This window comes from Notolabrus celidotus, chromosome 14 (assembly GCF_009762535.1).
Source record: "Notolabrus celidotus isolate fNotCel1 chromosome 14, fNotCel1.pri, whole genome shotgun sequence".
Taxonomy (NCBI): domain Eukaryota; kingdom Metazoa; phylum Chordata; class Actinopteri; order Labriformes; family Labridae; genus Notolabrus; species Notolabrus celidotus.
In genome coordinates this window covers 25,715,937-25,729,980 of record NC_048285.1, presented here as the reverse complement: position 1 = coordinate 25,729,980, position 14,044 = coordinate 25,715,937, and the positions used below count along the sequence as shown (strand labels likewise).

General features: G+C 39.5%; 3 protein-coding genes across 3 annotated transcripts in view; 1 reads left to right on the top strand and 2 right to left on the bottom strand.

Annotated features, from left to right (window-relative positions):
- Positions 1-14,044, top strand: part of LOC117825985 (olfactory receptor 13H1-like) — a 41,157-nt gene that overhangs the window by 13,624 nt on the left and 13,489 nt on the right. The window lies entirely within an intron of this gene.
- LOC117825982 (olfactory receptor 2AT4-like) lies at positions 437-1,495 on the bottom strand. Its single transcript, XM_034702003.1, has one exon. The coding sequence runs from the start codon at positions 1,409-1,411 to the stop codon at positions 437-439; it is 975 nt and encodes a 324-aa protein (XP_034557894.1). The 5' UTR covers positions 1,412-1,495.
- On the bottom strand, positions 12,854-13,786 carry LOC117825986 (olfactory receptor 52E4-like). Its single transcript, XM_034702006.1, has one exon. It carries the CDS (start codon positions 13,784-13,786, stop codon positions 12,854-12,856), a length of 933 nt encoding a protein of 310 aa, XP_034557897.1.

The following is a 14,044-nucleotide window of genomic DNA, read 5'->3' as shown; positions in this document are numbered from 1 at the left end:
GACTCATACAAGTGAATTGATAAGAATTTTAATTCATTCATTTGGTTATAAAAAAATACAACATTTAGGTATGAAGTACATCTGTAGTTTTAAATCTGAGACACATCACCATGAAAGCTTATAATTCTACATAAATCTGTAGGGTCAATGAGAGCTAATTGGGTCAGCTGTTTCCTGTAACATTTTAGTAATAACATAAAGGATGATTGTTTATATAAAAATAGCATTGATTTCCTCTGTCATTACATTCTAATATCTCACGTAGACAGCATTTTGCCTCAATCTAAGAAGTGACACATTTCAAAATGACATGAGCAACATTGGGGCATGTTTGACTTTCTTTTAACTTGCAGTCATTACTTTTTATAAAATCTGCCACTCCTAAGTATGAGAAGTTCATTTAGAATACAAACACCTTCACTAATGAATCTGCTAATTAGTGACTAACAGAAGAGATTTGTGCTTTTCGTGAAGCAGTCCTCCTGTGGAATTTCTTCCAAAAGCTTTCTTTCATGTCTTTAGCTCTTAAGCAGTATATAATTGGATTAATCATAGGAGGACAAAGGCTGTACACCGTGATGATAACTACTGCGATATCACGTCTGAGCTCTATGCCAACAGTGGTGGCAAAATACACAACACATCTGGGTAGGTAATAGAGTGAGATCACCATCAGCTGAGGGGTACAAGTAGACAGAGACTTCCGGCGGCCTTCTAAATCTGCTATCTTAAGTACAGTTATCATTATGGAGGAATACGAGAAAATGATGAACCCCAGAGGTACCAGTAAAGTCACCATTGCCATCCCGAAAGCAAGGATAGCGTAAGGAGTCCTGTCAGTGCATGTCAGCGTTGTTATACTGTAGTGATCACAGAAGCAGTGGTGGATTACATTTGAGGCGCAGTAAGGAAGAGGATATGCACGGATAACTATCACTACAGGGCCTATCTTAGCAAATAGCCATGCACTAATACTGAGAATATGGATGGTGGAGTTTTTGAGAATAGCAGGATATCTGAGAGGATAGCAGATAGCTAAATATCTATCTAAAGCCATCAGGAAGAGAATGTAAGAATTCACTGTGCCGAAATAGTGAACAAAGTACATTTGAACAAAACAACCAGTGAATGAAATAGTCTCTGACTGAAACCAGTATATACTGATGGCCTTTGGTAAAGCAGTGGTGCTAAAGAGCATATCACAAACACACAGATTGAGGATGATGTAATATATCGGTTTATGGAGGCTGCGGTCTGTTGCAAACAGAAAAATAATTGTTGCATTGCCTGTCACAGTGAAGAAATAAACAAAGAACATCACAGCTGAGGCAATGCCTTCATACTCTGGAGAAAGCCCAGGGAATCCGGTGAGGAAAAATTCAGTCACAACGCTATGGTTTCCCTCTGACATGATGGAGCTCAGGGGAAGTGATAGAAAACAGCAGATAAATCACCTGAACATCATACCAAACACTGAAACAAATGTGATACTCACTCTCTGCCTTTGGACTGTAAATAATTTAAAAGCACTTCCTTATCCAAATAAATAAAACAAATTGTGATTAACTCTCATTACGAGGTTCAAGATTGATACATATCTTAATCAGACTTTACCTTCTCAAACAGTGAGACAGCTTTCTGTGCTGGTTCACCTGCTGAGTCCCCTCTTAAGAAGACTTCTCAAAGTCTGTCTTGTGGTTCAACCCCTTCATCATTCTCTGGAGATAACTGACAGTCTGTCAATGAATCCATCTAAGCCTTCCCAATGACATCATTCCTTATACATAAGAAATCCATAGATAAAGACACAACTTTACTGTTGTTTATCTAGATATCAAGATCAACAATAGTCCAGTAAAACCACTCAGGTTATTAGTTGTGTGTTACTATTTGATTCCAACATTAAAACTCTGAATTTTGCCTGTTTTTACAAAATGTCTTTTTCTGTCTGAATTGGTATCTCACTTCATGGACAATAAATTAGTAATTTATTATCAATTAATCAGAGGTGACACTGAACAGACTAGGCAATGTGAAGACTTCTAATCTCACGGTTGCTAAACAGAGGAACTACTAATTTAATAATGCTAATGGATGCTAATAATAAACCCACAGGAGTTCACTGAAACCTGAGCAAGATCCCAGGGTGAGAATAAATTGATACTAGGGAAAGAGTGTGGCGTCCACAGGGTCTAATGGGGGTCTCTCAGCACAAAGCATGTGAAAAGGTGAGAAGATAGATTTTCAGCAACACTAGTACACTGTATGATTGGTGGTGAATGTGGTATTAAAGGTGACCTATCATGCAAAATTGACTTTTTAATGGTTCTCTACCTTAAATACGCATCCCTGGCATGTCTACAAACCCCCTGAAAATGAAGAAAATCCATTCTGCCCCTGTTCTGATTTCTCCACCTTTCTGTAAATGTGTGCTGAAACGAGCCGCTTCAGTTTTCAGTGTTTTTCATATGTCATAACCAAGCGGCAACCTCCGGTCTAAAAATATGAGTCAATGCGGAAGTCTGAATAGCTAATTTCTCGACGTCCTCTCACTGTAAAGGGGCTGAATTTTTTTCTAATTCGGCAATTTCAAAGATATTGAGATTACCAGTCTTTCAATGAGAGGCACAGCTGCCTGTGGGAACACTGCAGCGGTTGGCTAGGAGGCTAAAAGCCCGCCTCTTTACGTCACACTGGCTCGACAGAAGCAATATGGCTGCCGCAGCCGATTGGTCTCAAAACAGCTCTTCAGAAACAGATGGGTGACGTCACGGATACTACGTCCATATTTTTCACAGTCTATGGTCATAACAACATCCGGCCTGTAACGGAAGTCAGAGCGCGGAGCTTGTTCAGCCCATAGACTGTATAAAATACAACTCAACCCCTCCTCCATTTTTCATTACCTGCACACGTGTGCTAACAAGGAGCTTAGGAGGGAGGCATGCTAGTTGTAGGCTGTCTTAATAAACACAAAGGTCGGTTTTACTCCCCACATCTGCAGATTTGAAGATCTAGTGGATGATTTTTATGCGTCATGGAAAAGTGCTAGCGCTAGTTAGCATAGCCACATAGCTACATGTTGTAGCTGTAGCTGTGTACCAAGACACACGTCGACATACTGACAAATAAAACAACAAGAAACACAGAATCTGTTACCAATCGTTCAGAAAGGTCCTGCTGCCTTTCTGGTAGAGGTCGGTTTTACTCCCCACGTCTGCAGATTTGAAGATCTAGTGGATGATTTTTATTTATCATGGATAAGTGCTAGCGCTAGTTAGCATAGCCACGTAGCTACATGTTTGTCGCTGTGTACCAAGACACACGTCGACATACTGATAAATAAAACAACAAGAGACACAGAATCAGTGACCAATCGTTCAGAAGGGTCCTGCTGCAGGCGCCTCTCCGTCAGGATCAGATTCTGGATCACATTCAGAGGGTTGAAGTAACGCAGGTCTGTGAGCAGCCGTGTATATTCAGCCAACATGTAAACATTAGATCAACGTGCTGGACAGCTGAGGCCGCATCCACTTCCTGAGGGGGCATGTTCAGAGAGCTCCTTCTCATTTAAAGGCACGGACACAGAAAACAGCCTGTTCTGAGCAGGGCTGAAAAAGAGGGGTTTACAGGCAGACCAAAATCTGATTTCAAAGTGTTTTTTTGAGGATAAAGACATGTTTTGGGGACCTCTTAGACCAATATATTTTCATGAAAAAGAGCGTAATATATCACCTTTAAGAAAAAGAGTTGTGATTGTTAAGGCTGTGTGGTGGGAGATTTTCATTAATTTTGATACACTTGATCAATAGGGAGATTATTTTATAAAATCATTCATGATTGAAGTATTACCTATAAGACTGTATACTCCATTTAAATAGTCTATTTTAATGTTAAGACACCATCGCAGTGCGGTAAAGGAGTTCTGCTTTCACTGTCTTTGAATTTTTCAATTTAACCCTACAACTGCAAATTATGATTTCTGAATGTGTGATTTTTACACACGGTGAAATGGCATTAAAGAAGCACACCAGATAGACTTGTAGACAAACGGTGATAGCCTCACATACACTCAGACACGAACAAATGTTTTTTTCATCCAGCTGGCTCAGACGTTCACAGCAACCGTTTTCACCGTCTCTTTTACTACCTCCATTACCTGCTGAGTGGCAAAACGACGTCGCTCCCTACCTCCATGACATACTTTGATGGAAAAGTAACAGTCCTGTCTTGACCATGCCAAGTAAAAAGGGCTAATGTGGAGGATTCTCAGGAAGGTCAGAATCAGTACAGCCCTTACCAGCATGTACAAAAAAGCTGGCACTGTGATTGGAACCATGGTTGGACTCACTGGAGGCTGTGGTGGAGAGATGCACACAGAATAAGCTAGAGGCCATTCTAATTTACACAGATCATCCACTTCACAACTTCTTTGTGGACCAGAGAAACAGCGGCAGTGGACAGTTCATCTCTCTGCGCTGCAGGACTGAGAGAAACAGAAAATTGTTCATCCCTGCAGCCATTAGGCTTCATAACTCTCTAGCCAATGGGGGATGAGCTGACAGACACCTGAATTACTTGTTTTATATGATTTTTATATATCTGCCAGACACCTGACTTTCCTCCTTTGGGGATGAATAAAGTACATTCTATTCTATTCTACAACAATTCTGTTGCCAGCGAGGCTTTAGGACTTGCATACTGCTGGGGCACAGACTGCATCACACATGTCATGGTATGAGAGTTTTCTCTGTGCATTAACAGAACTCATGTTAGACTTTTACCTTGGTCTAATGCTACTATGGACACACAAAATATACTCAGTGGTCAATGTCTTTACTTTTATTGAAGGGTCATAGTTAAGGCTGTGCTATACTGCATTACAACACCATGACTGTTTGATGTACAGTCACAATGAGGCGACCAGAAACGGCTTGCCACCAAATTTAGCTTGCTTAAAAATCTCTAAAATGTATGAAACTTAACTTTGTCTGAACAACATATTTAAGAAATGGTGTTCCCAAAAAGAGTAAGAAGAAACTTTTCCCTGAAAAGAAGGGACGTGTGAAAAAGTCTTTGGGATATCTGGAGAAAGTCCTGCTGTTCTTTTGAACCAACATTACATAAGACTGTTTTGAAATGAGAATTCACCAAGGAATAAAAACACACAGAGGTCTTCACTCATAGATGCACAATTTAATCACACACCTGAGACGGTTACTGACATGAGACCGTTAGTAGCGTCCTCTTGGAACTCATTTGTGAGTTTCCTTCTAAGTATCATCTTAAAAAAACACGTCGCTCACCAAACTTTTTCTATGGTAAACTCTTGAGCCGAACACAATATTAATTGATTGTAAATTACCTTTACAGGAGGCATTTACGTGATATTTCTTGAGTTGGGGGGTTTAATATGTTAGTTAAAAAATATTTTAATGCATATGTGATCAGTCGTTTAGTTAAAAAAATATAGATTGGATGACCTTCATGAATACACTCCCTCCCACTCCCTCTGCTCAACCTCTGCTGGACTATCAACAATTCCACCCTCACGCCTCAGTACCATGAGTGCCCGAGCCTTCAACTGCTCAGCACCCAGACTCTGGAACTCCCTCCCCCCACACATAAGACAGTCAGACTCCATAACATCATTCAAATCCCAACTCAAAACTCACCTGTTCAAACTGGCATATTCACTCTAACTGGACTGCACTTCACTAGTTTTTATTTTTTATTTATTACTTTTTTTTTGTTTTTATGATGTTTCAATGATGAATGTTTTTATTATGTGTAAGGTGACCTTGGGTGATCTGAAAGGTGCCCAAAATAAAATGTGTTATTATAATTATTATTATTACATGGTAGTCGACTGGATTTTCTAAATTGTCTGTTACTGTTTGCAAAAAGCAGAATGATTTGACTGTTATCACAATTTTTCCTCAGAAAGACTTACAACTGTTCAAGACTTTTGTCAAGACCCTTCAGTCAGAATCATACATGTCAATGAGAAACAGTTATTAGTATATACATCCAATGATTACTGAGGGCCAGCAGGTCAGGACTGTAGACTTTAAGGAACGGAGTGATCTAGTGGCTTTTTTTTTCTACGTCTTTGGTGTTGGATATGGCTCTTTTCTGGGATACTGAGTGCCATGTACGCTACTCAAAGTGATGACAAGCCTGACACAACCTTCACAGACCAGCTCTTGGCTCTCCAGTATCTTCCTTGGCACCTGTCTATAAGCTCCAAGTCTGAGCTCTTTTGCTTTCCTTCAAGCTTTCTCCATCTTTACATCTCATGATACAGTGAGTTGAAGTATGGGTAGATGCTTTGATGGGTCAGACCACAATACAGAGTCAGGCCTCATCATTGTCTGAGATTTGAAGAGGAAACCACAGCTGCTTACCAGGGTCTGCTTCATTCCATGAGATTCAAGAATAGCTCTATTCTGTAGGCTGTGTCTGGTTAATATTACTGAAGCAATGTTTAGCCAGCACAAACAGGTGGACATTCACCTGCAGGGAGGACAGAGGCTGGTAATGCTAGCTCTGCTAATGTTAGCTACACTCTGCAGACCAATTTGACATTTTGTACCCACAGATTCTCTAATCCCATTTTGCTCAATGCCGGCTGTTTTTTCTTATGGCCCTTTTCCACCGGCCCGTCTTAGCCCTACTCTTCTCAACTTGACTCGACTCTACTCGGTTTGTGTTGTGTTTCCACGGGCACGGTACCTCGTGTCAGATACCAGCTTTTCGTACCTGCTGTGCTCTGGTTCCAAGCGAGCTGAGCCGATACTGAAGAGTCATGAGCGCGACGCCCAACACAGGAATCAAACCCGCCATTTTTAAAAAACCACATCAGTACTCATTTGCTCTTCTTTTGCTTTCCTCTCTCACTAGGCCTGCGACAAAAAAGCCACAGACCGAGCAGCAAGTACACCATTTCCTCCATGTCCTCCATTGTTTGTGATTGTTGTTTGTGTTGTGTTCAAAATGACATGAACGCAGTCTTGCGCAGCTGTGTTTATGACAACCCCGCCCACTGTGAGTCGGTACTGGGGCTGGTGGAAAAGAAACCCAAACCGAGTAGATGAGTCGAGGAGAGCCGAGTAGAGTCGAGTAGGGCTGGAACTGTGTAGTGGAAAAGGGCCGTAAGATGGCTATAGTCACAACTCCAATCAAACAATTGAAGAAGTTGCCTTGAAGCATCCTGATCATTTTACATTAACTTCCTAAATGTGAAAAAAAGTTGCCAAAGTGGAAAGTGAGAAAAATCGCTGCTATTGCAGCAGTTTATTTATACATTGCTTATTTATTTTCAGACTAAAAACTCGGGACAAGTGTGATGGCAGATTTTACCTTTTTAATAGACTAACATTTATTTTGTTTTGGCTCAATTTGAGAATTGTGAAGCTCACCTTGGAGTTCTTTTTGATTCTACATCAAACTTGAGGAGATTTTTTTAAAAAAATGCAAGATAATCAGCCTGACTGAAATCCAAAGCTATGACACTCACTGATTGTGTTTGTCTTACTCACTTGTCAGTCAATGTATGTAATGTTCCAAAACAAAACAGTAGCTGCTTATGACATCCCGTCACTAAACCCTCTGAGGTTCATTACCAGAGCTAAGTGCTGAGGAGAAATCACTCCTGAGAGCCGAGAGGGACACAACTTTCCTTCAACACTGTGTAAACAACAGAGTCATTAATCTAATGAGCTGAGCTCATGAAAGAAACAGTAACCAAGTGCTGGTAACCAAAACACAGGGATTGTCATGCATCACTTGGTTACAAAGTTCAGAGGGAGAGGAGATTTTCTGATGGATGCTCACAGTGATGTAATCACATCCTGATAAACACCATGAACATTGAATCTAAATCAGTTCTGTTTCCCAGTTGAGAGTAAAAAGCATTTTGAATGCCGTACATCAGTTTGGTTCTGGTTCTGTTTGCTTGACTTGGTTCTGGTTCTGTTAGCTTGAGATTGGTTCTGGTTCTGTTTGCTTGAGTTTGGTTATAGTTCTGTTTGCTTGAGTTTGGTTCTGGTTCTGTTTGCCTGAGTTTGGTTCTGGTTCTGTTAGCTTGAGATTGGTTCTAGTTCTGTTTGCTTGAGTTTGGTTCTGGTTCTGTTTGCTTGAGTTGGTTCTGGTTCTGTTTGCTTGAGTTTGGTTCTGGTTCTGTTTTTTGTTAAATTGTGCAATAAAAAAGTTTGATTATAATACTAAACAAAAGTAAGAATGGGTTTGTAACAGAATAAATGTACAAAATCGGGCAGTTATAAGGCTTTCATTAAAACACTACGTAAAAGGGATTTCAACACACAAACCATTAGTTTTTGCAAAGTTAAGGTAAAATATACGGCTACAAAAGATCCTAAATTAAGAGCCGTTCAGGAGTCAAAAGGGGAACCGAGTCAAAAGAGCCGGCTCTCTGAAAAGAGCCGAACTTCCCATCACTACAGCAGGGGAGGGGAAAAACATATAGAGACTCTCTGCATGGGAGTCCTACCAACATTATACTCTGCATCTACACATAATACACGCTCTGTCAGAGCTATACAAAATGAGCAGCAGAAGTAAACAGTTTATATTTAGGTCTTTCAAATATACATAAAAAAAAGCTTTAAAATGAATTTTAATAAAAAAAACAAGTGAGTTATCCTCATTGAACCATGATCTGTGGGGATTTAAGAACACCATTGCCCTAAATATTGATTTAAATGGTTAGTAATGGAGTTAATAATGAGATTAAAAATTGTTTATTGGGATTTTTTTTAGTTCTGACACTTCTGGATAATTGAACATGCCCCGGGTCAAGTTGACCCATGAACATTATTGCTGTCCCTAAGAAACGAACATAACAGGAGGGTTAAAGGTCTATGAAGAGTATATTTTACCTTTATGACAGATAACAGTTTGTGGACTGATAATAAAACCTTTGTTTCTTTCAGTAATTGTTTATATTTGCATAACTATCACTTTCATTGTTCTCTTCCATGCTTTTGTGTTGCTTTATTGAGTATATATATATTATTTGTTTAATAATTATTCACAGTACACTTTAAAGTTTTTAACGGATAATTAAACTTTTTGCAGAAACAGAATTGAAAGCAGGAACAATAATTGACCAGCACTGTTTTAAGGATCATAACATAAAGCATCAACTTGACTCTAATAGCAGTCCTGAACTGATTATTCTTTCATTAAACCTTATTCGTCTTTTACAAGAAAATGCTTTGAACCAATAATGAACACATGATTCATTAATAGTTCATTCAAATGGTCACTAACACGAAGGCCCTGCAGTAATGTTTCATCCAGTGTCACTCAAATCAGGCCCATTCATTCATACATTTCCAGATGACTTTTTTCTCTCCTGTATAAATATCTGTAGTGTTGCTGTTGATAGTCAAATAGAGACCATGATTATGTCTGTTATAATCAAGAACTGAAATACTAGAGTGTACAGTCATGGCCAAAAGTTTTGAGAATGACACAACTATTAATTTTCACAAAGTCTGCTGTTTCAGTTTTTATAATGGCAATTTGCATATACTCCAGAATGTTATGAGGAGTGATCAGCTCAACTGCAATTAATTGCAAAGTCCCTCTTTGCCTTGAAAATGAACTTTATCACCAAAAACACATTTCCACTGCATTTCAGCCCTGCCACAAAAGGACCAGCTAACATAATTTCAATGACACACAGGTGTCACACACATTAACACAGGTGTGGGTGTTGATGAGGACAAGGCTGGCGATCAATCTGTCATGATTGAGTGACTGGACACTTTAAAAGGAAGATGGTGCATGACACCATTGTTCCTCATCTGTTAGCCATGGTTACCTGCAAGGAAACACGTGCAGCCATCATTGCATTGCACAAAAAGGGCCTAACAGGGAAGTTTATAGCAGCCAGTAAGATTGAACCTCAGTCAACCGTCTATCGAATTATCAAGAACTTCAAGGAGAGAGGTTCAATTGTTGCCAAACAGGCTCCAGGGCGCCCAAGAAAGTCCAGCAAGCGCCAGGACCGTCTCCTGAAGGTGTTACAGCTGCGGGATCGGGCCACCACCAGTGCAGAGCTTGCTCAGGAATGGCAGCAGGCAGGTGTGAGTGCATCTGCACGCACAGTGAGGCCAAGACTTTTGGAGGAAGGCCTGGTGTCAAGGAGGGCAGCAAAGAAGCCACTTCTCTCCAGTAAAAACATCAGGGACAGACTGATATTCTGCAGAAGGTACAGGGACTGGACTGCTGAGGACTGGGGTAAAGTCATGTTCTCTGATGAATCCCCTTTCCGATTGTTTGGGGCATCTGGAGGAAGGCTTGTTCGGAGAAGACGAGGTCAGAGCTACCATCAGTCCTGTCTCTTGCCAACAGTGAAGCATCCTGAGACCATTCATGTGTGGGGTTGCTTTTCGGTCAAGGGAGTGGGCTCTCTCACAATCTTCATGATGGAGCACCTTGCCATAAAGCAAAAGTCAGAACAAAATGGCTCGGGGAACAAAACATTAAGATTTTGGGCCCTTGGCCAGGAAACTCCCCAGATCTTAATTCCATTGAGAACTTGTGGTCAATCCTCAAGAGGCGGGTGGACAATCAAAAACCCACAAATTCTGACAAACTCCAAGCATTGATTATGCAAGAATGGACTGCCATCAGTCAGGATTTGGTCCAAAAGTTGATTGACAGCATGCCAGGGAGAATTGCAGAGGTCTTGAAAAAGAAGGGTCAACACTGCAAATATTGACTTATTGCATGAATTCTGTGTAATTCTCAATAAAAGCTTTTGATACTTATGAAATGCTTCTAATGGTATTTCATATACCATAGAAACATCTGACAAAAACACCTAAAAACCCTGAAGCAGCAGACTTTGTGAAAATGTAATATTTGTGTCATTCTCAAAACTTTTGGCCATGACTGTAGATTGTAGAGTAAGGTGTAATATCACATTGCACCACAGTGTGGCGACATGGTGTGTACATGCTCATGGACCTTTACAAGAATTCAAAGGTTTTAAATGGGTAAATTGAATTTTTTGAAAATGTATTGATGCTATTCATGATGTATGAAGTCATATTCAAATTGATTTTACAATGGAGAAATGATTGCTTTACTTTTAAATATGCGTCTATTTTCACATTGAGGATGCTCTCAATGAAGATGGGCATTCTTTTTTTTAATCTTTTAACTTAAAACAAAAGAGGGTATTAATACTTATAATGCCAGTCCATTCATGAAAGATTACTTTTGGGTTAAACTGCAAGTAAACTCTCTCACAGAACGGTCTGAGTTATACAGAGGCCTGCTTGTTAAATTTAAAGGAAGATATGAGTCTTATTGATCTATCAGCTTTATTGCCTATGTTAATAAATACAATTAATGGACTATTTTTCTCCCTTTACATCTGCTTTTGTGTGAATACACTGAGCTCCTAAAATAAAAATGTATTCAGAAATATATTCAGAAGAGAACGTCAACAAAGAGAAACAATGATAAGATGATTTATCCTCATCATTTCAGCAGGAGCCATCAAATTAACAGCACAGGTTTAATTTGATGTTACAGTAATATCTTCTGCCGAGGTAAAAATTCCTTTCCATGTTTTTCATCCTTAAGATCTCTAGGATTATTCTTTTCATGCCTCATTTTAATGCCTGGTCCACTCCGACTACCCTTAGGTAAATGTCTCCTTTTTGAGTTTTGACTTCCATGAGAACTGACCCTTTAAAACAACCTCAAAAGACACAAGAGGGCAGCAGATCTCTCAAACCGAAAAATGTTCATGCAGCATGACAGGAGCATCCTGTGCTTTCTTCTGCCTTGCTGGTATGACTGAAGTTCATTGTGTACTGTTGGCACCCTCTGCTGTGTTAAAGTTGTTAATGCACTGTTATATGAAGGAGGGTTTTTCATGTGATATGAAGGTTTGTGGAAAACTGACACCACCTAGGTTATAGACTGAATCAGATCATGAAATCCTTTCTTCAGTAAGTTTAACATCTTCTGTCCGATACATGAATATCAGGTTGTAGGAAGACTTATCTTTTCTTTTGCATGTTAGACACATTTATCAACGCCTCTTTTCAAACACTGACAGTCACTAAACTTTGTGAGAGTTTCAAATTTAAACACGGTAAATCAAGTCATATCAGTTTTATTGAAGTTACATCCAGGCATTATTCATAGTAGAGAAGGGCTAGACTTTACTTTCTGAAACATTCTTTCTGCATTCTGAAATCATTTACATACATCATTTATTAGAATTATGTATATTTATGTACGTATTTACATACATTTACACTTTGATTGGACTCTAGATTCACATGTAAAGCTGCAAATATATTACATGAAGTAAAAAGAATAAAAACAATTTTAAAAAACATTAAAAATGTACAACAGCTGCCTGATTTTGAGTTCAACCGATCACAATATGCACCTCTTGATTGAATGAGAGAAAATCCCCGTTTTGAAGCATCAGCTGCAGACAGAGCTCTAAACCCTTTCTCTGAAGCACATGACTTGAAAACACAGTGGACATAGTTTTAACAGCTCAAGAGGAAACATAAAATGTAGTGGTTGTAGAGCAATTCAAAACTTAGGTGCTTAAAAATTGGAGGTGAATTTTGAGTGTGATCGTGTGATAATTATATAAAATTGGTCAAAGAATAGTCTTCTGAGTACTTACTAGTTACCACATGTATCATTTAAAAATAGGAAAGGGACATTTGCTTTTGGTGACTGGAAAATGAGTTAGAAACAAAGAATGTGAACATGAAGTAGCAGGAAAAACAACATTTTCTGATGAAAAACTTTAGTCTTTCTGTACAAAGAAACCATTAATATATCAAGATGGGAGGATTTTGTTCTTGAAGAAGTGCATAATTTTTTCTCTGATTTCTTTGGTTCTCAGTCCATAGATGATTGGATTCAAAGTTGGAGGAAAAATCAATGTGGACATCCCTAAAAACCTCCTCAAGTGTGGTGAAATGCTTCCTAACCTGTATGATATGATGGTGAAGAGACCCAGACACTCCAGTAGGAGGAAAACAGTCAGGTGTGTAGCACACGTCTGCAGAGCTTTAGCTTTTGTGTCTGAACGATTGGACCTGAAACATGCAATGAGGATCTGCAGATATGTGTACAGAATCATCCCGTTAGCTATCACCTGTGAGACTGCCACTACAACCAGCCCGTAGATGTTGTTGATGGTCGTGTTGGCACAGACCAGAGACAGCAGACTGGGGTTGTCACAGTAGGGCTGTGTGAGTTCAGATCGACAGCGAGGGAGACGTAAAAGCAGAATAAAAAGCACACCCATGGTGACTAAATTACTCGCCCACACAAATGTGATCAGTCTCATGATGTGAGCATTAGTCATTACTGTGTTGTATTTCAGAGGACAGCATATGGCTATGTAACGATCATACGCCATGGCAGTCAGAGTGAACACCGACCCTCCTGCATAGATGTGGATAAAAAAAGCCTGAGCCACACAGGTGGAGTATTGCATCGTCCTGCTGTCTGTCAGTATCTCCTTAATGATCTGTGGGAAGAAAGCTGACGCCCCAATCAGGTCATGGACCGGGAGGTTCAGCAGGATCAGATTCATGGGGTGGTGCAGAGATTTGTTCAGTATGATGGTGAGGATCAGGATGAGGTTACAGAAAAGGATGATCATGTAGCTCAGAGTTGCAAAGAGGAAAGCAGGAAAGACAACTTCAGAGGAGAAATTGTAGCTGTTCAACACCAAAACTGAGGAGGTGTTGTACACGTTCATTTTCATCTCTAAAAAAGCTGAAAAAGAATCAAAAATGTCTTCATGGAATACAAAAGCATTTCAAACAAAGCTTCTTTTTAGCAAGGAAGTGAGAGGATAAAATACAGAATGCAAATGCATGATGAAAAAACTATAGAAATCACATTTGAATTTAAATTCAAGACAGAACTTACCAAATTAAAGCCTAATTCCTCCACACAACTTCACTTTGTGTACACGTATCTTTACTCCACACACACTTTATCACAAAGTGTACTA

Excerpts from the sequence above, each read along its gene's own strand:
- LOC117825986 (XM_034702006.1), bottom strand. The coding sequence starts at position 13,786 with ATGAACGTGTACAACACCTCCTCAGTTTTGGTGTTGAACAGCTACAAT.
- LOC117825982 (XM_034702003.1), bottom strand. The coding sequence starts at position 1,411 with ATGTCAGAGGGAAACCATAGCGTTGTGACTGAATTTTTCCTCACCGGA.